At 43.6% G+C, this 24,525-nt stretch overlaps 1 protein-coding gene across 2 annotated transcripts; it reads left to right on the top strand.

Moving 5' to 3' along the window:
* The first annotated feature begins 6,477 nt into the window (after positions 1–6,477).
* UPF3A (UPF3A regulator of nonsense mediated mRNA decay) lies at positions 6,478–23,354 on the top strand. Of its 2 annotated transcripts, none has more exons than XM_081085050.1 (10): positions 6,478–6,790; positions 8,020–8,126; positions 10,057–10,163; positions 12,116–12,214; positions 12,337–12,447; positions 13,379–13,434; positions 13,520–13,678; positions 16,768–16,928; positions 18,893–19,190; positions 22,165–23,345. In XM_081085050.1, exons 1-10 carry the CDS (start codon positions 6,584–6,586, stop codon positions 22,318–22,320), a joined length of 1,461 nt encoding a protein of 486 aa, XP_080941176.1. In that variant the 5' UTR covers positions 6,478–6,583; the 3' UTR covers positions 22,321–23,345. The 2 variants fall into 2 exon arrangements, with proteins under 2 accessions (XP_080941176.1, XP_080941177.1); XM_081085051.1 differs by having other exon boundaries at positions 6,480–6,790; positions 22,168–23,354.
* Positions 23,355–24,525: the final 1,171 nt, after the last annotated feature.

Genomic DNA, 24,525 nt, shown 5'->3' with positions numbered 1-24,525 from the left:
TCATTTATTCAGTCATTTACCAGTATGGACTCATGGATGTGTATTTTATATTTTAGGTTATGATCCCATGCAGTATTTATTGTTTGGCTTTAATTATTTCAGCTTTGGCCATTGGAGATCTTTCAGCTTGGCTCCTGTGACATATCCCATCCAAACCCACAACCTTGGCAATCAGGATGCTCTAACCAACTGAACTATTTGGCCAGGGCTAACCACCAAAACATTTTATTTTAACCTAAATGCATCCCAGATATTTCTACCTTCTCAATGTGGAAATACAGTGGCTAAGGTAGAAGAAAATGTCCTATATAATAAAAGGCTAATATGCAAATTGACTGAATGGATGAACGCCCGGTTGCTATGACACGCACTGACCACCAGGGGGCAGATGCTCAACGCTCCGCGGCAGCGCTAAGGATGTCCGACTGACGGCTTAGGCCCATTCCCTATGGGCTTCTTGACTGTGAGAGGGTGCAGGCTGGGCTGAGGGACCCCCCTGAGTGCACGATTTTCACGCACTGGGCCTCTAGTATATAATATATAAGGCAAAAAAATACTAGCTCTCATTTTGTGAGGCCCCCCACCAATAAGGCTTTCTATAAATGAGGAATCTGAGCACTGTAATAAGGCAGCCAGGCCCCATTCTCTCTCAGTTCATCACAGAGAATGTCAGTTTAATGCAATGATGCACTTAAGAGACCATAACCTGCCCTCTATTTAGACTCAAATAGTGTATTTTGAGTTTTTCTCCCCCCACCCCCATTTTTTTTGCTTCAAATATATTTTTATTTCAAAGAGGGAGAGAGAGAAACATCAATGGTGAGAGAAAATCATTGATTGGCTGTCTCCTGCATGCCCCCTACTAGGGATTAAGCCCACAACCCAGGCATGTGCCCTTGTCTGGAATCAAATCTGGGAGCCTTCAGTCTGTAGGCCGATGTTCTATCCATTGAGCCAAACCAGCTAGGGCTTGAGTTTTTCTTTTTAATGGACTTTCTACCTCTGTCAGGCATCATATGTACCTGCCTTTATGCCTCCCCTTCTCTTTAGCTGAGGTTAGAAATTCAAATGACAGAACTTAATATAATCATCTACACTAATAAAAGAGGAACATGGTAATTGGTGTACGACCACTACCCTTCCCATTGGCTAATCAGGGTGATATGCAAATTAACTGTCAGCCAAGATGGCGGCTGGCAGCCCGGCAGCTTAAAACTAACATGAGGCTTGCTTGCTTCAGTGACGGAGGACTCCAACGTTCCCCGCCTGCCACAGCAGGCCTCTGAGCCTGCAGTTTCAAACATTGTAACAAATACAGACGCTAAACAAAACCCCAGAAACAAGGTTTCAGCTGGCTGGGATCTCAGAGCTGGAGTTGATACAGTTTCGATTGTAGAACCGAAACAAACCAGATACCTGCTTTCAGGAGCGGAGGCCTAAGAGCTGGAGCCTCAGAGCTAAAGCTGGCACAGAATTAAAAAAGAAAAAAAGGAGCAGTTGGGAGCTTCAGTCACCCCCAGCCTGAAAACAGCCCTCAGCCCCTCACCCAGACTGGCCAGGCACCCCAGTGGGGACCCCCACCCTGAAGGGTGTGTGACCAGCTGCAAACAGCCCTCAGCCCCTCACCCAGGCTGGCCAGGCACCTCAGTGGGGACCCCCACCCTGATCCAGGACACCCTTCAGGGCAAACCAGCCGGCCCCCACCCATGCACCAGGCCTCTAGTCTATATAGTAAAAGGGTAATATGCCTCCCGGCACCGGGAACAGCGTGACAGGGGGCAACGCCCAAACCCCCTGATCGCCCTGGGGCTCTGTGTGTGACGGGGTGGAGCCACAACCTCCCTATCCGCCCTGCTCTGTTCGTGACAGGGGAAGGCGCCCCAACCCTCTGATGTGCCCTGCTCTGTGTGTGACAGGGTGCGGCGCCCCAACCCCCCCCCCCCACACACACACACACACACACACACGGGCCCTGCTCTGTGTGTGATGGGGTAGAGCCATAACCTCCCCATCGGCCCCGCCCTGAGTGTGACAGTGGCGGCACCCCAACCCCCTGATCGGCCCTGCTCTGTGTGTGAGGGGGCAGCGCCCCAACTCCCCTATCACCCTACTCTCTGAGTGACAGGGGGGAGCTCCTCAACCCCCTGATGGGCCCTGCTCTGTGCGTGACAGGGGGAGCTCCCCAACCCCCTGATGGGCCCTGCTCTGTGCGTGACAGGGGGGAGCTCCTCAAACCCCTGATCGGCCCTGCTCTGTGTGTGACGGGGGGAGCTCCTCAACCCCCCTGATGGGCCCTGCTCTGTGTGTGACAGGGGGGAGCTCCCCAACCCCCTGATGGGCCCTGCTCTGTGTGTGACAGGGGGCAGCGCCCCAACCCCCTGATTGGCCCTGCTCTGTGCGTGACAGGGGGTGGCGCGGCAACCTCCCCCATCGACCCTGCCTTGAGTGTGACAGGGGGCGGTGCCCCAACCCCCTAATCAGCCCTACCCTGAGCGTGACTGGGGGTGGCATCGCAACCTCCCGATCCGCCCTGCTCTGTGCATGACAGGGGCTGGCGCCCCAACACCCTAATCGGCCCTGCTCTGAGCCCGACCAGGGGCTGCACCTATGGATTGGGCCTGCCCTCTGCCACCCGGGAGCAGGCCTAAGCCAGCAGGGCGTTATTTCCCGAGGGGTCCCAGACTGAGAGAGGGCACAAGCCAGGCTGAGGGACCCCCCCTTCCCCCCGAGTGCACAAATTTTTGTGCACTGGGCCTCTAGTTTTAGAAATAAAAATGAAGGTACTTTTGAAACAGTTTGCTCACTAGACCAAAATATTTCTTCATTTAGTTTCTTCATTGTTCATTTATGATTTTTTTAGGTTTCTGGAAAAGCAAACTCCTGATAGTGAGCCATTACCACATTGACTTTAAGACACAAAAGGCAAAAGCTTAAAAACATTTGACTAAGCTGCTTTTCAGATCAGCAACAATTTAATACCATGATTTAGACTTGAGTGTGTCAAAAAGGCAATGTGTAATTGTACTGCCAGGTATTTTTCTGTTACTGCCCAATTCTCTAGTATCTCATAACAATGCATAGTTTCCTAAGAAAGCATCCTTATTGCCAACTTTAAAGTGGTCATGCTGTCATCTTCAAAGGAAAATGGAAGTGATATGGTCTCCAGCGGCCGTAAGCCACTATCATCCATCAGTTAAGACTTCTGCTCCCAGTATAACAGCCTTTCCTATGACAGACATGTACCCCAGGACTACATTTATGGGTGAAGTATTCAATTAAGCCAGTGATTTTCAACCTTTTTCATCACGTGATACACATAAACTAATTACTAATATTCTGTGGCGCACCAAAAAATATATTATTTTGCTGATCTGACTAAAAAAATAGGTATAATTTTGATTGATTTACAAAATAATATTAGTAAGTACCTACACTTTTTGCTCCAAAGTTACTTTTTAAGAAATCAGGTGCCTATACTTGGATATAAAAATTTCTGGTACCAAGAATTAACTAATCAGATGCAACCATATAGAACATGACCAATAAGATGCAACTCTATTATATGACCTATATATTTATGGTTCAAGACGGCATTCACACTGGATGGCTATTTTTTTTGGCTGTTGTCATTTTTAAAAAATATATATTTTATTGATTTTTTACAGCGAGGAAGGGAGAGGGATAGAGAGTTAGAAACATCGATGAGAGAGGAACATCAATCAGCTGCCTCCTGCACACCCCCTACTGGGGATGTGCCTGCAACCAAGGTACATGCCCTTGACTGGAATCGAACCTGGGACCCTTAGGTCTGCAGACCAACGCTCTATCCACTGAGCCAAACTGGTCAGGGCCATTTTTTTTTAAAAACAATCTAAGGGAAAGGAGGTCAGTACCCTTGACTAAATAGTCAGGTATTGCATGTTTTATAAATTCTTGCAGCATGCCTATTGAAAATCACTGAGTTAAGCAAAAGCAAAGTTACTGTATTCATGCTGATATTTTGAGGTGATTAATTACTGGTTTGTTTTGGATATATTACTCTGCATATGTAAAATAGAATATTTAACAGGATGGGTAAATCTTTACATTTTTAAAGACTTTTTTTCATATAAAATCATAACCTATTTTACCAGTGTATTTCATTTACTGTATCTTGACATTTGTATTACAAGATTTTATTTAAAGAATCATTTCAGCAGACAAACCTGAATTCTAAAAATCTCATTTTTGTTCATTTATTTCTCAGAACTTTGTGATAATAGGCAGTACAGAATTAGAGGGGTCTTTTAAAATTTAGAGTAGTGTATGTTACTTGGGGGGAAAACATTTGGACATTTTGCTGGCTGGATTGTCAAGAAATACACATCCAACGAACATGTGAGTGCCTGTAAGTGCCAGATACAGGCCTGAAGTGGACATGCAGAGTTCAATAAAGACATTAATTCCTGCTTAAGGAAAGGCACAGTTTTGGGTTGTAGGGAGTGTCCCCTAAGCATTGAGGACAATGTAGTAACTAGTTAATGGAGGGTCTGTTAATGATTTGGGGGGATCTCATATGAATTGACCGTGGCTGGGAAGGCATTTGGTTGGGCTGAGAGGACTTCATAATAACATAAGCCACGGCTTCATAGTGGTGGAGGCAAAAAACAGGGACACCAGAAACATAAGGCTTCTTCATGATTGTGCCTATTGAGAAGCTGAGGACGAGAGGTCTTTTCTCCATTTGATAATTTTGGTGTTATTTGGCAGAGTAATAAAAGAATTCCCTTGGAGCAAGAGTGCTTCAAAAAGAATAGATGTGAGGTGTGAGACTTAGGATCCTTTCTGTTATTACCCCTATCTAGAAATCTCACTTCAGAGCTCAAATTAAATACTGTTAGATGATTATTTAATCTGAATTATAGTTAGAAATTAGAGAGGGAAGGCCTGCAAATAGCAGTTTTTAAAAAGATAGTCCAAATATATGCTATATGCTCTGTATTTAAAGCCTTTCTATACCAACTTTGATATAGAAAACTGGGCCTCGTTTGTACAACTTTATCAATAGGTGTGTTTTCAATAGTAAACCTTTACACTTTGTAATACACTGAAAACAGCTCCTGGCCCCGTTGTGGAGTTTTAGAGAACTCAGTTTGGGGACTGCTTTTTAAATCTTTTGGCCGGCTAATATATTTCCAGTGTGTTCACAGGGTTTAGTGGTTCAAGGAGCACCGGCTTGCAGTAATCCTGGATTTACTCCCAGGGTCAGCCAATGGCTCTCTTGATCTCTCAATGCCTCAGTTACTCCATTCTCTAATTTCCTTTTTATTTGTACTTGAAATTCTTGGGAGAAAGGTACTATGAATTAAAGTATAGCCAACATGTATAAAGAAAAAAAAGAAATGGCCAAAACCGGTTTGGCTCAGTGGATAGAGCATCGGCCTGCGGACTGAAAGGTCCCAGGTTCGATTCCGGTCAAGGGCATGTATCTGGGTTGCGGGCACATCCCCGGTAGGAGATGTGCAGGAGCCAGCTGATCGATGTTTCTCTCTCATCGATATTTCTAACTCTCTATCTCTCTCCCTTCCTCTCTGTAAAAAAATCAATAAAATATACTTAAAAAAAAAGAAAAAAAGAAATGAGAAAACGATGAAAAAGTGTTTCATTTTAAAATGAAGAACTTCCATGTATAAATTATACTAACCAAATGTTAATGCCTGTATGTAAAATAAAAAATATACAAATGTGAACCTGGCCTAGTTGCTGTCCTATTACTTGAGAGCCCTCCAAAAGTTGAGTAAAAACTACATTTGAAAACGTTACGTCTTGTTTTGTGAATGTCGTGGGTCTGAGCTATTCGTTACTCTAATCCAGCCAGAACCACCATCCATCCAGACAGTGGTCAACGTCGACACCTGAACTCCTAAGGTACGGACAGCTAAAACGAACTTTTTATGCCAGCCAACTCATGCTCTCACCTCTGAAGCATTTATTTTATTCCGTATAGAAAAGCCACAGATTTGTGCTGTTTGTCAATCGATTCACTTTTCTTAAATAGGATTGCTAGTCTCTGGTGAAACTTTCAGATTTCCTTGGAAAAGAAAAAAAAACAATAGCTGTCAATAGTTTATTTAGCACGTGTGTGTAACGGTTAGCCAAAGGGCCTGCTCTTCTCCGTGGGAAACAGACGCAGCCCTGCAGGGCCGAACGCCCTCCGGTCCTCAGCGTCCCGGCGACCGCAGCCGAGCTCCGCCCTCGGACCCTCCGAGGTCCGGGCAGCAGCAGAGCGTGGGCGGTCTGCCATCGCCCCTCCCGCTGCTTCCCGGTGAGCGAGCACCTGGGCACGGAGGGGTGGGTGCGCGGGCTGCGGCCCCGGCCCCGCCGCAAGGCCACTAACCCCCGGGGTGCCTGCAACCCCGTGTGAGGCGCGGCTCAGAGGCCTTGCGCGGGAGCCGGGAAGCCGGCCTGAGAGCCACACGGACGGGGGAGGGGGCGGGCGGTGTCGGAACCAGGGGGCGGGGGTGCCGTGGAGGCGGCGGCGGCGCAGTTCTCGCGAAGTTTAGGCCCGGGCGGGAGGCGGCGGTGGGTCCGCGGCCGGGGCGGGATGCGCTCGGAGAAGGAGGGGGCCGGAGGCTCCGGCGTGGCCGTTGCTGCGCGGAGCCAGAGCGGAAGGGAGAGGACGTCCGCCGCGGAAGCTCACGTCCCCCGGGAGTCGCCTCGGCGAGAGGCAGGGGCCCCGCCGGCCTTGTCCTCCAGCGGTGCCGGCAGCGCAGGCAGACCTCGCGAGGAGAAGAAGACGGTCCTGAGCAAGGTGGGCGCGACCCGAAGCCGGGCGGGGTGGAGAGGATGGGGGTCCTGCCGGCGTGGAGGTGCGAGCAAAGTCGGGGGGAGAGTCCAGAGCCCGGCGGGAGGGCGAGGGAAGGACGCCGGCTGGGCGGAGCGGGGCTGGGCGGAGCGGGGCTGGGCTCTGCCGCCCTCGCTACCGGAGGCGGAGGGTTTCAGCGAGATGGGGCGGGAGAGGACGGGGTGGTGCGAGTCAGCGCCCTGGGAAGACTGGTCCTGAGCGAGGCGGGGGCGGGGCGAGGGAGGAAGACCTTCCTGACCGAGGAGGAGGCGGGGCGAGGGCGAGGGCGGGGCTGGGTGGGCGAATGGGAGAGTGGGCGGGGCCAACGGGTAGGCGCTCGGGGCGGGGCTAAGGTGCATTCCTTGGGCGGGTGGGCGGGGCCGAGGAACTGGGCGGGGGCACAGGGTCGGGGCGGAGCTGCTAGCGTATCAGCACCGCGGACAGCGGCCGGGCAGCCAGTCTTGAGCCCCTCCTGCAGCCAGAGTTTTCCGGTTTGGGGAGAAAGAAATGTATTTTCAGTCTCTGGAGGTGGACGTGTCCCATTGGGGCTGAGACGCTGGTCTCAGCAGCTCCACACTGTCGAGGTCCTGGGCCGGAAGGGGCACGAAAGGAGGGGTGCGGCTCTTGGAAGGTCCTGTCAGGTCCTGGGAAGCTGGGAAGAGAGGCTGGAAAGCCTGGTGGGCGGTGGGAGAGGACCCGCAGTATGGACACTCTGGACTGGAGACGAAAGGTGTCCAATGCAAGTGGCATTCCTCTTGGCAGTAAGAACAGACACACCGTTTATTTGTTACCGCTGCTAACAAACATTCCAGCATGGATACATTCCCTGCATGGGTCTTACCTTCTAGTGTGGCTTAACCCTGCAGAGAGAGTGTAGGAGAAGCTATTATTTTTCACCTCGGGCACAGACATACCAATAGGTTGTCCAGTGGTAATGAAATGATTATATGAAAAAGAACTGTTATGCACAGCCTTTTCTGACCTCAGGGATCCTTTTTCAATTATTCACACTTCATTACCCTATGACAGCCAAGTTCTCATGTATGTTTTTCTTAACTTTTCCTAAAATAAGTGTTTTTGCTAGACTCCTGGATTAGATTTTCCTCTGAGCATGAATACAGGTCGCCAAGCATTGAAATAATTAAAGCTTAATACTGTAAGAGTGAAACAAAACCCAACCAGCTTCCTTTCCCCAGGTAGTCATCCGGCGCCTTCCACCCAGCCTCACCAAGGAGCAGCTGGAAGAGCAACTACACCCACTACCTGCACATGATTACTTTGAATTCTTTACTGGGGATCTCAGGTGAGAAGCTGTTTACCAACATTAAGAATCTTAGAGGCATTGTCTCTTTGTGGCAAAGTATCTATATATATAAAAGTGTAATGACTGAACAACTGGTCGACCAGCTGCTATGACCACCAGGGGGCAGACACTCAATGCAGGAGGTGCCTCCTGTTGGTCAGTGCGCTCCCACAAGGGGAGTGCCACTCAACCAGAAGCGGAGCTCATGGCTGGTCAGCGCAGCTGCTGCACTTGCAGGAGCCTCTCCTGACTCCGAGCAGTGGTGGCAGGCGTGCGCAGTGGGCTGGGATGAGCGCGAGTGGCATAGCGCCCAGCCCCGGCTTGGGCTTCTCACTGGCTACCTGCCACTTGGCACACTGCTACATCCCTTGGGGGATGTCCGACTGCTGGTTTAGGCCAATCCCGCAGGCCAGGCAGGAATCGGGCCTAAACTGGCATCTGGACATCCCCAAAAGGGTCCTGGATTGCAAGAGGGTGCAGGCCAGGCTGAGGGACACTCCTCCCCCCACCTGCCCCTCCCCATCCCCCCCCCCTTTTGTGCACGAATTCATGCACTGGGCCTCTAGTTGTAGATAATAGAAGACATCTCCATTTCCCACATGTTCCCAGAAATCAGAGCAGTCCTTTATTTCTGCAAGTTATTTTAAGTAGGCAGATCATTAAAGGCCTCTAAAATAGATTTGAAATATGCCTCTATTGGCACCACCAGTCTAAGAAAAAAACAAAACCAGACCAAGTAACAACATATTACTTAATTTTTGTTTTTGAATATCAACAAACCATATTTCATGTAGCTTTTTAAAGTAAAATGTATTAAGATATAACAAAGTAAATTGAATATACAGATGTATAACCTGATGAATTTTCACAAGAGAACATGCCCATGTAATTAACACCAGATAAAGAAACAGAAATCCCAGATCCCAGAAGTCCCACTCTGCTCCCTTCCATCACTAGCACCCAGACTCCACTCCACTCCTCTCAGTTTATATCTTTTTCAATTCCCTTTTACAACTTGGGAGATGGATGACTCTGACAACACTTTTTATTTTCAAATCTCGCTTTTGTTAACAAAGAGAGTGCTGAGCTCAGGTTAGACCCTCAACAGGTGACAGTTCAGCTGTGATTTAGTGATTTTCACTATGTTTTTATTATTATCTTTGTTATCCTTTTTATCTTCAATATCATGAGTTCTTATTTATGGTAGCCATAAAACTTTCCTTTTGAATAAATACATTAAAATAAATAATGTCAGTCTATTCAACAAAAAATACCTCTAATAGATAAATATAAATATGGTTTAAAAAAACATAAAGATGATATTCAAATGACTAAAATTTAGGAAAACATACAGTTAAAGGAGGGCTGACACTGGACCCCGACCGGATCGGATTGGAATCCCAGGCCCACCTTTTAACTAATGGCTCCTTCTGAAAGTACCTGAAGGAAATTGGTGGTTGTGAGATAGCAGAGAAAGGCTTGGTTCTGTAGACCCTGTTCACTGTGCTACAGTAAATACTCTAACACCTAAAAATGATCTCTAAATCAGTAAACAGTCTTTTTCACAATATAACATTTTATTCTGTGAAGAAATTATAACTAGATTGTATTGCATCCATGATGCAGGATGAGGCGTGACTTTGCTTTTCAACTCCTGAGAACCAGTATTTTCGCCCTGGCTCCATGTATTAGAGAAACTAACCTAGAGTCTTTCCCAAGTCATTAAAAAGATATCAGTTAATGTTTTGTTTGTTTGTGTGTGGTTGTTTTTTGCTAAAGAATATCCAGATTGTTGTCATTTACTGAGAGATGAATCTTTTGACAAAGTTTTATCTGAAGTAGTTTTATTGTATTAGACAAGGGAAACAAAGGCAAAATTAAAGAAGTCCTATTTTTTACTAACCATTCTCACTGTTATTTCTCATTTCAGTCTTTATCCTCATCTCTACTCAAGAGCATACATTAATTTTAGAAATCCTGATGACATTCTTCTTTTCAGAGATCGGTTTGATGGCTATATCTTCATTGACAACAAAGGTTGGGTCATTGGCTTTTTAAACCCTTTGTTACAATCTTTAAGTACATTAATTACATTATGCTGGAATATTTGTGAGTGTTAATAAAAAAGCTATCAGATACTAATCTAAAGTAAAGCAGAAATATGCATCATGTTATTGTGATTGTATGCTTGTTAAAAATTAAAATGATACATAAATGGAAAGGGTTCTAACAGTTGTGTAATAGTGATAACCTATTTATGTATTATCATTGGAGATTGAAGTTTTTCCATATAAATGCGCTTTCTGGATAAGTGAACTTTGCTTTTTATGTCTCCAAACTAAATTACTTTACCCATGTTTGATAAAATTTTCTAAACTATATTATATATTTATATCAGCATCTTCCTAAACAGAATATTCTTCATAATTATGCCATTTCTGGATGAAGCCATGAGGGAAGGGATTGTAATACTGAGCATCAGTTTTTGACCCTGTTTAACAGGGTTGTCTGCTGAGACAATGTAATATACCTCTACGTTAAATGGTTCCAATTCTCTGTACTTTTTAGACTCTACTTATGACATTTTTTTCTATTTCCTCCTTTCCTGTCAGACTGTCAGCCATTGTGTTCACTGCTATCATGTGTATACACTTTTAAGAGCATGTTGTTTTCTATACACCCATCACCAACCAACCTCTTTCCATTTCACCCCACCCCCAACTACTGACAAGAGTTTTCTTCCCTTCCACTGTGGGGGGCTGGGGGCGGCGTGGAGGTGGTTAAAGAGTGACTAGATTGAAACCCAGACATTTTTGCTGTGAGTAAAAGCAAGTTTAGTGTTTGAACTATTTGACATTTCTATTGAATGCTCATTTATTCGGTAACTCATTCAAGTGCCTTTTATCTTTCTTTTTAAAAAATTGTGGTAAAATACACATAACATAAATTTACCATCTTATTTTTTTAAGTGTGTAGGTCAGTAGTGTTAAGTATATTCTCATTGTTGTGCAACCAATCTCCAGAACTCTTTTTAGCTTACAAAGCTAAAACTCTGTACTCATTAAATATCAACTTTCCCCATTTCTCCCCCTGCCCCAGCCCTGACAACAACCCTTCTAATTTCTGTTTCTATGAATTTAAATACTCTAGATACCTCATAGAAGTGAAATCATACAGTATTTGTCTTTTTCTGACTGGTTTGTTACACTTAGCATAATTTTTTTGTGGTTCACTAATGTTGTAGTGTGTGTCTTCCAGACAAATGAGAGAATTACAGTATCATAGTCACCTGGTCATTCCTGACAAGTCCAGAGTGATTACTCAGTGGGTTCAGTATGGAGGTAGAATGTGCTATTTTTATTAAGCACATAGCAGGTTCTCCCAGTGATCATTTCTATGTGCATGCCCCTCCGCCCATATCACAACAGAATGAATTTGTAGTGACTTTCAATCTGAACTTTTTTATTTGAAGCAAATCTTACTTGAATATTATGTATACACTTTGAAGGCCCCTCTTTTAGCCACATGTCTATTCAAAAGCAAAATAATTTTCTTGAATTCATATGGCAGGTTAATAATTGAATTAACCTTTTAAAATTAAAAAGATTTAAATGTGACTAAGAAACTGATTTAAAGATATTACACTCTTTAGTGAGGAGAGGTAGGTTTAGGGAGGTATAAGTAACATATGGCAGAATTCGTCATTTTAAGGTATATAATGTGATGAATTTTAAATGTATTCAGTCATGTAATCACCACTACAATGTGAGGAATCGTTTTATTTAATAAACAATTGTTCTCCTTTACTTAAGTGTGGAGTCTGACATGTTAAGGTTGCACTTGCTTAAAAGTATAATTAAATTATAGTTTAACCACTAACATTTTCATTGTTATGTTCAATCCTTAAGAAAGCTAGATCATTCTTCTACAAAATGAATATAGTAGAATTTCAGAATGATTTTTGAAATTTGTTGTTGTTGTTGTTAAAGGGCTAGAATACCCTGCAGTGGTAGAGTTTGCTCCATTCCAGAAGATAGCCAAAAAGAAGCTGAAGAAAAAAGATGCCAAAACCGGAAGCATTGACGATGGTGAGTCCTTTTTCAAAGGCTGGATTATGAACCTACCAAATTAAATACAATGACCAAATGCAGTTTATCTCCTTTATATGGGGAGGAGTGTATTTATTTATTTTTTCTCTTTAAATGTACAGATCCAGAATATAAGAAGTTTTTAGAAACTTACTGTGTGGAGGAAGAAAAAACTAGTGCCAATCCCGAAACTCTTCTGGGAGACATAGAGGCAAAGACAAGAGAACTTATTGGTCTGTTTTGCTCATTTCACCTCTTTACTGTATTAAGATATGTATTTATAGAGTATATACGTATTTCTTCTTTTTTATGACTTTCATAAAAAATTGACACCTTTGACAGAAATGTAGAATATTTCCTACTTTTTTAAAAAAATATATATTTTATTGACTTTTTACAGAGGGGAAGGGAGAGGGATAGAGAGTTAGAAACATCAATGAGAGAGAAGCATCCACCAGCTGCCTCCTGCACACTCCCCACTGTGGATGTGCCTGCAACCAAGGTACATGCCCTTGACTGGAACCGAACCTGGAACCCTTCAGTCCGCAGGCCGTCACTCTATCCACTGAGCCAAACCGGTTAGGGCAATATTTCCTACTTTTGACAAAAGCATTGCAAGACAGCAGCTTGGGAAAATATTCTGAGTATCTGTGGATGGGATAGCTTGAGCTTTCAGTTACATTATACTCATCTTGTTTCAGAGTTGTGACGTTTGAACAGTAGAAAAGACATTTGAGTGCTCTGTGCCTGGCTGTATTCGGTAAGGAGCGTTATATCTCAAGGTTGGAGTCAGTATCTTTTCAAAGACCAGCCACTGAAATGAAATGTGTGGCTTAAATGTGAGATCATCTTGCTGTTGTTCAAAAACATACCAGGCCTCCTGAGCAAGCCAAGCAAACAAGTGGATAAACCCATTCAGAATCCAGAATCCAGTTTGAATCAGGCCTTCAGCCCTACACCTGCAAGTGGTGTGTCTTAGAAATAAGTGGTTATCTCCTAGTAGCAGTCTCCAGAAACTCAAGAGTAGACATGAGACACCTTTTTCTAATTAAGTTTCCTTATTTTTTAAAAATTTTAAAGATTACATTGAAAACAAGTATTTAAAACAAAGGAAAGAGATCTTATTTTTTAGTTAAATACTTTATTACAATTTTTTTGTTTTAGCTAGAAGAACCACACCTCTTTTGGAATACATTAAAAACAGAAAATTAGAAAAGCAGGTATGTCTGGCCTTTTGTGCATATGCTTTATGTTTCTGCCACATTCACGCAGACAATTTATGCACAGACGTTTCCACCTCCTTAGAGGATTCGCGAAGAGAAGCGAGAAGAGCGAAGGCGAAGGGAATTGGAAAAGAAACGCATACGCGAAGAAGAAAAACGAAAGAAAAGAGAAGAAGAAAAATGTAAGAGAAAAGAAACAGATAAGCAAAAGAAAGCTGCTGAGAAAGAAGTAAGGATTAAGGTAATTTGGAGACCTTTCATACTTTTTTTCCAAAAATAGTTCTGCTGTCCTAATTGTGCCTTTTCAGTATTTTAGCTCACTGGAAATAAAGGAACATTTTTAATTTGTCTAGTCTTTTTTTACTATAGTTCCTTTTCTCTATTCTTTAATAGTAGTTCTCAAACTGTGTTCCCTGAGCCCTTGGGGTTCCTTGGGCATGCTGTGTTTGGAAGGACTGAGTGGGTGGGAGGGTGGAGGAGGACCAGCCTCCTGAGTGTGAACAGAGCACTTCACTCAGAGGAGCCCTGCATTTAAGTACCATAGATTGGGCTCCTGCTTACGTTTTATTTTAATGAAAATATTTCCTGACTAAAAAATACACATTTGAAAACCATTGGCTCAATGTATACTAGCCCTGCCTTATGAAGGCTGACTCGTAGAACTGGGTTTCTCACGGAAATGGTTTCTGCATCTCTTGCCCAATTTTTCCTTTGCCTGAGGCATTCATTTAGGAGGGTGGTTTCGTGTACAGAGGGAACTTTTTGCTATGTAAAATATGTTGCCCCAAATTAGAGTCAGCCCTTCCTTGATAGTGTTCTGCTCAGATGTGCTTAGGTTTCAACCTAACGTGCTTCTTAACTCACTTCATGAAGGGGATAAGGTGCCTTATAGGACTTCATTAAATTTGTGTTATAGAAAAATAATCAAAGGTCAGTGCTTGCAGGAAGATAGAGAGTAGACAGGGAAAGGATGGGGAAGAGATCACAGTCTCCCATCATTGTGCCATAGATTAGTTTCTGATCAAAGTTGATCAGAAACATTGTTTTCATTATCCGTGAGGAGAAAACATGCCAGTTCTTCAAGGGAAGCAAAGCTTTTTCTAGGCCTTTGCTTCTAAAACAGTTTCTCCCATATGGGGTGTCCTAGCGATGGAGGGAATGATTTCTTAATAATATTTCTACAAAAACACATCAGCATTTGTATCAGTCAGGACTGCTTAGGTTATGCTGCAGTAACAAATAGTTTCAAAAATTTCATTGGTTTCATAAAACTCAAGTTCTCTTCTTGTTCATGTCACTTGTCCATTGTGTATTACTCATTGTAGCCATCCAGTGACCCAGGCTGATGGAGGATACATCTTGGCATTTGCTCCTACAGTCTTTATGACAAGGGAAGAAAATGTGTATTTGGCAGATTGCACACTAGTACTTAAATCTTCCATGTGGAATGGACACATCCCGGTGCCCACATTTCACTGGCCAAAAAGCAAGCCACGTGATCCCACCTAATCTCAAGTAACAAATAAAATGAAACCTTAATATTACAGGAAAGGTCTTTGTCAGTGTAGAAGTTCAGCTCTGTCATGACCAGGGACAAAGTAGGTATATATTTAATGCAAATTTAATGGTCACAGGTATGCGAACACTAACTTTTTCATTTTACTTTCTGAACAAAGAGTTGTTGCTCCCTCAGTGCCTAATGCTTCACATTCTCAGAAACACTTTTGTCAACATCTGAGAGTTTTCCGGAAGAATCACTGAAACTTGTAGCCTGTAATTTCAACTATGTATAGTTTTATAGTTATTTTTTTAAATATATTTTATTGATTTTTTACAGAGAGGAAGGGAGAGGGATAGAGAGTTAGAAACATCGATGAGAGAGAAGCATCGATCAGCTGCCTCCTGCACACCCCCACTGGGGACGTGCCTGCAACCAAGGTACATGCCCTTGACCAGAATCAAACCCGGGACCCTTCGGTCCCCAGGCCAACGCTCTATCCAGTGAGCCAAACCGGCTAGGGCTCAACTATGTATAGTTTTAAGTAAGACTACAAGTATTGGGAGTACAGCATGTACTTACTCCTTTGGAGAATGGGATTAAAATCCAGAATAAACCAAAGATACGAAAACAAATTTAAGTCAGTAAAGTAAATATAGGATCCTTCATAAAGAAAAAATGGAAGACTTAAACACAGCAAGAGAAAGTTATACAGTCCAAATCTGTAGAACAAAATCCTGGTGGCAGGTTGGACCCAATGACGTGAGTAGCCCACAGCTCCTGTTCTGAGGAGTGTCTGGTGTTCTAACCTAATAGTTCATATCTGACCCAGTAAGCCTTTAACAAGCATCTTTGCTCAATTTGGGCAGCTCTGACTTATGAATGATTTGGAGAATTTAAATTAAAAAAACAAAACTCTGAAAAACAAAGTCTGTGAAGAAATGCCAACAGAATTAGTATTAATAGCCTAAAAATAGAACAAAATTTGCAGAAGTAGATCTTTCATTTATGTTCTACAAACTGACTTTTATTTCAAAGAGCTGGGGAACTAACTGGATGGGAGGCGCACATAAAAGGCATACTGAATTAAACACATCATAGCAACCTTCTAGGTCTGTTTGAAGAAAGGGAATAAATAAGTTTTGAAAACTCTAAAACTGTTCTAAAAGCCATTAAGATAAAGCAGCCTTTTTTAAATTTTTTTTTTCTTATTACAAAAGATTTTGTATTGATTTTAGAGAGGGAGAACAGGGAATAGGGAGAGAAACATCTGAGAGAGACAACCATTGATCAGCTGCCTCCCGCATGCCCCCTACTGGGGGTTGAGCGTGCAACCCAGACATTTGCCCTGATTGGGAGTCTAACCGGTGACCTCTCAGTGCACAGGACAATGTTCAACCAACTGAGCCACACCAGCAAGGGCAATACTCGTTTATTTTTTAAAAACTAGAACCTGTAGGTGAAAGGAAAGAAATTCATTTCAGTTCTGTCACCTAAAAATAATCACTATGAACACAGTGTTGCAAGCTTTCTGGACATTTTCCTACTCATGTGTATCAACGTAGAAATAGAAATCAGATCATTCTTTTGTGACATTCCTTTATTCGTTAATACCAGCATTGAGACGCACATTAACTATCCTACATCATTTTTTAACAACCACAAAATGCTTTATTGACTGAACGTTGCCCTAGGTGTTTAACCCCAAACCTGTTCATTGGACCTTTATCTTTGTTTGTATTCAGACATTTGGGCTCAATATTGGTAAATAGTTTAAATTATTTATTAATATACTCGTAAAGTGACATTTTACTAACATTATAATTTCTCAGCTTCTTAAGAAACCAGAAAAGGGAGAGGAAGCAGCCACTGAGAAACCAAAAGAACCTGGAGAGGACATTGAAAGTGGAGAGGGACAGTGGGAAGCCGGTCCTGGCTGTGCCGTGGGGAAGGCCAAGCCCTGGGAGAGCCTGCTGGAGGAGCGCAGGGAAAAGTGAGCCCCGCGCTTCTGTTTCTTTGGCCACGTTCAGCATCACAGGATGGTCATCCATCATGGTCATATATCCTTTGTCAGCACGAGTGCTCATATTTCATAGTATTCTTGGAATTCTTGAATGCTTGTCCACATTTTTGTTTCGTTTTGGTCATGCTAGGAACTTGGTAAACTCGTTTAGTCTGTAGCCTCAAGTCTATCTTTGAAGCAGAGAAATATCTTCTGTATTTCCTTTGGGTTTCTCTTGTTGCACTTCTGGATCTTCTTCCCGTCTCCTTTCCTTGTGATTTTTATCAGTTTGTAATTTTCCTGTGTCTTCTGAGATACCGTGCCCATTTGGTCTTCCAGACCTTCAGTTCTCTATGGAATTATGAATTTGAGAACTTGGTCTTTCAGGTGCTGAAAGTCTTCCTGTCCTAAAAAGGTAGAATTCTAAGTGCTGTAGTTCCTTTGTGGGAGTTGTCGGCCCTCTGGCCCCATGGACTTTGACACACAGCTGTAGATCCTGGTGTTGTGACCCATAGGTCTTTACCTGCTCATGATATGAGCTCATAAAAGGACCTGGGCTTCTCTGGGAACAAGACAGACATAGCAGTCTGTGCAGGGTCCAGAGAAAGACCAGCCATTCACTTGTCCAGAGGTAGGCCCTTCGTCCTGCCCCTGACCCTAGGTTTGGTCATGTCCCAGTCAGTAGGGCCACATGCCTGGGCTTCTTGTCCCCCTGACCCAGGGTTCCTGCCCATGCCTTGCATTTGGACACCTGCAGAGCCTCAGACAGACATAGCAGTCTGTGCAGGGTCCAGAGAAAGACCAGCCATTCACTTGTCCAGAGGTAGGCCCTTCGTCCTGCCCCTGACCCTAGGTTTGGTCATGTCCCAGTCAGTAGGGCCACATGCCTGGGCTTCTTGTCCCCCTGACCCAGGGTTCCTGCCCATGCCTTGCATTTGGACACCTGCAGAGCCTCCTGGAGGCAAGGGCTGTTCCGCTCACAAGAGTGGCTGGAAGTGGATTCAGGTGCAGTGGGCAAAGTCATGAGATTAAGCTACTATTTGCCCAGGAGCACAGTAATCTGAATGATTTATGACTGCCTTCCTTGCATATAGAGTTATGTAAAGTTTTCTCTCCCTCTTTTTGGTGGGTTCTAGTTTATTGGTTTGTATATAAAATTAATTTATACATGAGATCAAGTCTGATCTCTTAGAATTATGGTTTATGTTACAGACATAACGCAGTTTCTTAAGAAGCTGTCAACCGGTGGTCTGCAGATCACTGGTGGTCCGTGAGGTCCAAAAGGTTGGCGACCGCTGGCTTAGGACACAGCACTGCCTTTTGTCATGTTTCTGGCACCAGTTCACGCTTTGCTTATAGATCTTTTTGTCCCCACCAGTCCTGCCGCTTCTGTACGTGAGGGGTCCACAGGTGGTATGTAAGGACATTTGCCAGCGGTTGGTGGAGGGAAAGACTTTAAGATCCAAATGAGCTAACCAGCCACTTGTTTACTTACTGTTCATTTAATAGTTTGACATATACACAAATGTTATTAAATTTCAGGTAGTTTTAACTATGGTTGAAGCAGCAACTAAGCTGTCACTGTCAGCTCTGCCTCATGATGGATGTGCATTTGGGATACTGGGAGTCACCTGACCACGTGTAGTCTCATTTACTTTATCTGCAATGAGGGGGAAATATATTTATTTTGGAGGTTTACTGAGAATTTTAAAAATATGTGTAATTGGTGCCTTAGCATATCACTTAATACATATGTGTTACTCAAGTATAACAGGAAATAGTTAATACAATTGATTCATAGTTTTTATTTAATGCCTGTGCATGCAAATTTGGCATTAAGTGATGGGCAGACTTACATGTTCCTTGCCTTTTCTGGAACTTGGAGTCTGGAAGGGAAGATAGGTCATCAACAAGCAGTTTATGAAAGGTTACTGATCATTTGTATTAAATCACAGGTCACAAAATGACAGTGATAAAGAGCAAAAGGATATGGAGAGAAAATTTCGAGAAAAAGAACTTGAAACACAAAGATACCACTCGGATGATAGCAGAAAGCTTAGAGCTCACTACGAGTTTGACAAGTTTTCAAGAAGAAATGAAGAAGAGATGAAACCGGGGAAAGGATTCACCCCAGACAGAGGGAAGACGGGGAGCCAGGACCGTGGAGTCCCGGTGGAAGCAGCAGAGAGACCGGGGAGAGAACAGAAGAGTGAGGACAGCCCGGCCCCCAGAAAGGAGAGAGTGCGAAACAAGGTTCTTTTCTTCATTTGGGATAATCCCTCATTCGTCTGTCTGCGCTAAAAGTATGAGCTGTACATCTGCAGGCTTATGACTGCTCTTCCAAACAGAAATTCTTTAATTTCACCTAAAAAAAGGAAAATCTACACAGGTGCCTGAGGTGCGGGATCTCTACTTTGGATCCTGCATTATCTTAGAGGGTGCACCGCCCTGAGCCTGTATTTGCTAGAGCAGTTATTCTTGTCCACTTAGTGGGCACCAAGTGCTGAGTGGCAGACAAAAAAATAGAACCAGCCATCTTTTCACCAGGAAAAAAATAAGCTTTTATTATAAAACTAGCACTTTCATACTATTTGCTTGAGAAGAAATAATGGTATATTATCAGATTTACCACTAAGACAGTAAGGAAAATAGTAACATTTCATGAAGCTTTCTTTTCCATTATTAACAGCATCTGATGATTAATGGACAATCAGATGGCTCATTAACACCCAGAAGTTAGACCCGCACAATCAGATTGAGAATGCCCACTTAGCCCAACAAACAGGTTTTCTTTCAGAAATTTGAGGTTAATTTGTATTCAGATCTCATTGTCAGGGAGAAGCGCTATAAATGCGTTCATCTCCCTTCCCGGGCCAGGCCCCATGATGCTGTCAGTCCCCCAAAGCCTGCCCTCCAGGTGAGCAGCTGGGTCTGAGGCTGCGGGTCACACCCACCTCCTGCCGTTCTTGACCCTTGGCAGCCACTCTGTTCTCTGTCTGTGACTTTGTGATTTCAGGAGCACTACATAAACGGAAACAGAGATTGGCTTTTTCACTCAGCATGATCCCCGTCAGATCCATCCAAGTTTCAGCGATGTTGATTTTCTAAGTATTTCCAGTAAAGCCACGGGAGATCTTCAGAAAAGCCAGCACCTTCTAGCTTCACCCTTGACTGGTCAAGTTTGTATCCCAAAGGGTTCCTGTAGCTGTCTTGACCTTGGGTACACCAAGGACAGCCATGAGTCTCACTGATGGGGGCTGTGCCTGTGAGCACTCGTTTTCCAACGGAGCGATTTGGGTATTTGTACAGCTGTAGGTGTGGGAACTTGCGATGACTCCTGTCAATTAAGTTTGCAGTGTGGTAGTAGTGATAAAGTGCTTTGTGGGTAATAGCTCCTTTCGTACCAGACCTGGCAGGTTATGATGTGCTTTTAGGGTCAGTTTCAAACTCTGTACACGTTACCTTGGTGAAGAACAGAGCCACCTTGTTGGCACGGGAGATGGTGGGTTGTCAAGCCTGCATCTTGGCCTACACAGGGGTCCTATTGAACCCTTTCCCACTCTTCTCATTGGCCAGGCTTATATTAAGAATATTATGATAAATCCAGGTGGTGACTGTGTGGCCTCCACACACAGCCTTGGAGTGGGTAAAGGTAAAACCAGTGGGACATGCCCACCCGAGCGAGTCGCACTGTCCTTGCACTCCAGGTGGCCTAGAAAGGCGAGGGCTGCTGGTGCTCTGTCATATGCGCAGGCAGGGAAGGAGCACCGAGCTGGGATGGGGTCGCTGTCTCCCTCTCTTGGAGCGCTGGCTTTCCTGAGGAGCAGTAGTTCCCACTGGAAGTGTAGGTCCCAGCCTTCATAATCACACTGTCCTTCCCTCATTTCACTGTCCTCGTGCCTGGAAGCTATTTAAGTGCATTTTGTGTACTTTATTCAGTCTCTGTTTTTATTCCACCACCTCTAAGAGTTTAATAAGATGATGGTTATTTTCTGTTAAGGGGACAGGTCAGAAATAATCCACATGAATGTTAATAACTGTTTCGTTAAGCACTCTAAGAGCCCTCCGAGGGGCCGTGACTCATTTTGTTTCAGACTTAGGTCCGCTGCTTGGCGACTATGTGGGACTGAGATGTGTGTGTTGACTTGTCATCTCTCAGACTGGCAGGAGAGGGCCATGGTGTACTGTTTCCACAGAGTGTTGTAGGTTTGAGCAGTAACATAGTAACTGTATTTTCATGGCTTTTTATTGCTGGGGTCCAACCCCAGCGGGTCCAGGGGTCCCCAAAGGTGTGGACAGAGTCAGCAAAGAAGGAATGACATGGAGACAGCGTTCAGTTGATCAGCAGCCTAGCCAGGATCTCTAGCCAAGTTCTGGTCAGGATCTCCAGCGAAGTTCTGGTTAGGATCTCCAGCCAGGTTCTGTGTCCATGTTCTCTTGCTAGGTTCTCCAGGTTCTCCAGCCAGGTTCTGCAGCCAGGTTCCCTCGCTAGGTTCTCCAGCCAGGTTCTGTCCAGGTTCTCCAGCCAGGTTCAGTCACCAGGTTCTAGTCAGGTTCTCTTGCCAATTTCTGTAGTCAGGTTCAGTCCAGGATCTTTTGCCATGTTCTCTCCAGCGAAGTTCTTCTGTCTGTAGGTTCTGTGTAGGTTCTGTCTTCTAAATTCTGTGTGTAGGTTCTGTTTTCTTGGTTCTATCTTCTTAGTTCTGTCTGCTGCTGTCTTGTTACATCTGTATTTATACCAGTTGATTCAATCCTATCAATCTCTATTACAAAGGTTAGGGCGTTTCTTATCTCCATTCCAGGGAGTAAAGATTATGTAGCTTAAGCATGATTGTTCGTAGTTAAAGTGATTAATTACCTGCCTGGCACTTAGTTGAGGGGTTTTATTCCCTCCCTAACTTCAGGGGAAAATCCCTACCTGGGGAAGCAACCTTTCTCAGAGAGGAGACCTTGGTTAAAACACATAGTGCCAAGAAGGTGAGCAAACATTTTAAGAACAGTATGCCATATATGCCAGGTCCCTTGAAACAGCAAGCATGGACCGGCTCCCGGCATTTTATTGCCTTGAAATGCTTGGTTTCTGAGAGAGTGCTGTGAAAAAAGGCTGATTTTTAGCTGTAAGACTGATAATCTTTAGATATTTAATATCTTCAGTCCCTAGAAATAGTGATGTTGTTCCCTCCTGCATTGCCAGCCCTTGGAAGAGTAACCCACCCTTTTATCCTAGCAGGACCGGCCGGCCTTGCCACTGTACCAGCCAGGAGCTCGCATGAGAGCACGCGAATGTGGTGGAAGATTCTCGGAGGAGGGCCGAGATGGGAGGAGGGCTGAGGCAGAAGATTCAGCAGGGGCTGGCTCCAAGAAGAGCAAAGAGGCAGAATGAGTCAGCAGGCATGCCACGGTTGTGACAAGGGTGAGCTCGTATTCCAAATTGCATGGATTAGAAATGTATACAAGGGTCTGGAATATAACCTGCAAGGTGAATCTACTCCTTACGAAGAATCTAGAAACTGGTGGCATAGAAACAATCTTTTAAAAAATTGAACAGAGTTTTCTTTGATTTTACCATTTCTAGTAAGAACTTCTGTGTATCATTTAGCCACAACAGAGAAAACAATCTCTTTGGGAAAGTAGAAGAGTATGACCAAAACAGCATGAATTCTGAAGCACTTTAAACATGTTGTAGGAATAACTTACACTTTGTATTTTATACATTTGTAAGCAAATAATCTGTTGGGATTTATATCTCATTGTGCTTCTTATGAGCCCTTGTTTCTGGGAAGTGAGCAGCTCTCATTCCATTATAATCCTGGTAATTCAGCCACGTATGCGCCTTCTGTCCTAAGATTCCAGGAAGTCTGTTGTACTGTAGCCCCGTGGATAGGAACCTAACACTGTGAAGCCCCACAGCTTTCATTGTGGCCCTTTTAACAATCTGGCCACTGACTTGATCAAAATAGTTTGACATTCTGTTGATGGATGTGTTTGTGGTTTATAACCATTATAGTTTAAGAATTGCTAACATAAATGGCGTTATTTTGGGACATGGATAATTTAGGTACAGCATTTAGGTTTTTTCTTTTTGCAGCCTGAGGTAATTTTAAAGTGACTTTATGTAGCTTCTGCAAGTATGCATTCTATAATATTTTTTCCTTTTAGTGAAGTTTTAAAACGTCTGGGTATTTTTGGCGCTGTGTTTTGAACCTAAATAAAAATTTTAGTAGCTATAGATTTGAAGTCCAGTTATTGTACTTTTCCTACATAGAATTTTACACAATATAATTTTGCTTTTTAAAATGTACTTTAATTATATGAATATTTTGTTGTTATATTCCTTATTAAATAGGAAATGTTTGTCAAAAAACTAAGAACGACTCGTCATTAAAAACATCCAGTTGTTGGACACAGTTTTATGGCATTGCTATGTTCTTGTTCTTTACCTGTGAGCTCCAAGAACTTAGTGGGGAGGTGAGAGAAGGGCTTGCTGTGGATTCAGCCAGGTCCAAGTGATCAGAGGAGCCAACCCTGGCTGAAAAGGCTAGATAGTAACATTTTACAATTTGCAGGCTATATGGTCTCTTTTACACCTACTAAACTGCTGTTGTGGTGAGAAAGCAGCCAATACATAAATGAATCCAATAAAACTTTATTTATAAAAACAGGTAGCAGGCCATATTTAACCCGTGGACCATCGTTTGCTGACCCCTGCTTAGAGGATGCATTAGACTGGATCTCCTGAACAGTGAGCAGCTGCGGTCCTTGCTGCTCATTTTGGCTTTGATCTGGAGATTTCCAGACCTGAGAGATCAGGACATAGTAAATCTTATTGCTAAGGCCCCCATCTTGGTTCTATTGGCTTACTGGCTTGTTTGTATTTTCGTGATCAAAGACATGGAGATCTTTAGAGCTCATTTTCAAAATTTGTTTTAAAACAATAGTTCTCATACATTTGGGTCTTAGGAACTATTTACATTTTTCAAAATTATTGGCAGCCCCATAACTTTTGTTTATCAACTAGATTACATCTACTGATGTTTACCGTATTCAGAATTAAAACAGAAATATTAAAGCACAAGAATACATAAACACATGTTCCATTTACTACCCTAGTAATAACATCACCGCATATTATGTAGCCTCTGGAAAACGCCACTGTACACTGAGGAGAGGATCAGAGTGAAAAGGAGAATAATACCTTAGTCTTAATATAAAAGTAGTTATACCAAGCCCAGCCAGTGTGGCTCTGTGTTTGAGCGCCAACCTATGAACCAGGAGGTCATGGTTCCATTCCTGGTCAGGGCTCAATCCCCAGCAGGAGGCGTACAGGAGGCAGCAGATCAATGATTCTCATTATTGATGTTTCTATCTCTCTCCCTTCCTCTCTGAAATCAGTAAAAATAAAAATAAAATTAAAAAGTTGTTACACCACGGGAGAACCAAGTAGGTAAGTCTGAGACACCCTCTCACCATAAACCCCAATCCTGGCAAGACACCATACAACCAGAAGGAAACCCCCAATTACCAGCTTGTCCTTGAGGAGAACCTAGGGTCCCCATATCTTGCATCTACTTTTAAGGCCCTCACCTGA

This window comes from Myotis nattereri, assembly GCF_964212035.1.
Source record: "Myotis nattereri genome assembly, chromosome: 2".
Classification (NCBI taxonomy): domain Eukaryota; kingdom Metazoa; phylum Chordata; class Mammalia; order Chiroptera; family Vespertilionidae; genus Myotis; species Myotis nattereri.
This window is presented reverse-complemented; position numbering and strand designations above follow the sequence as displayed.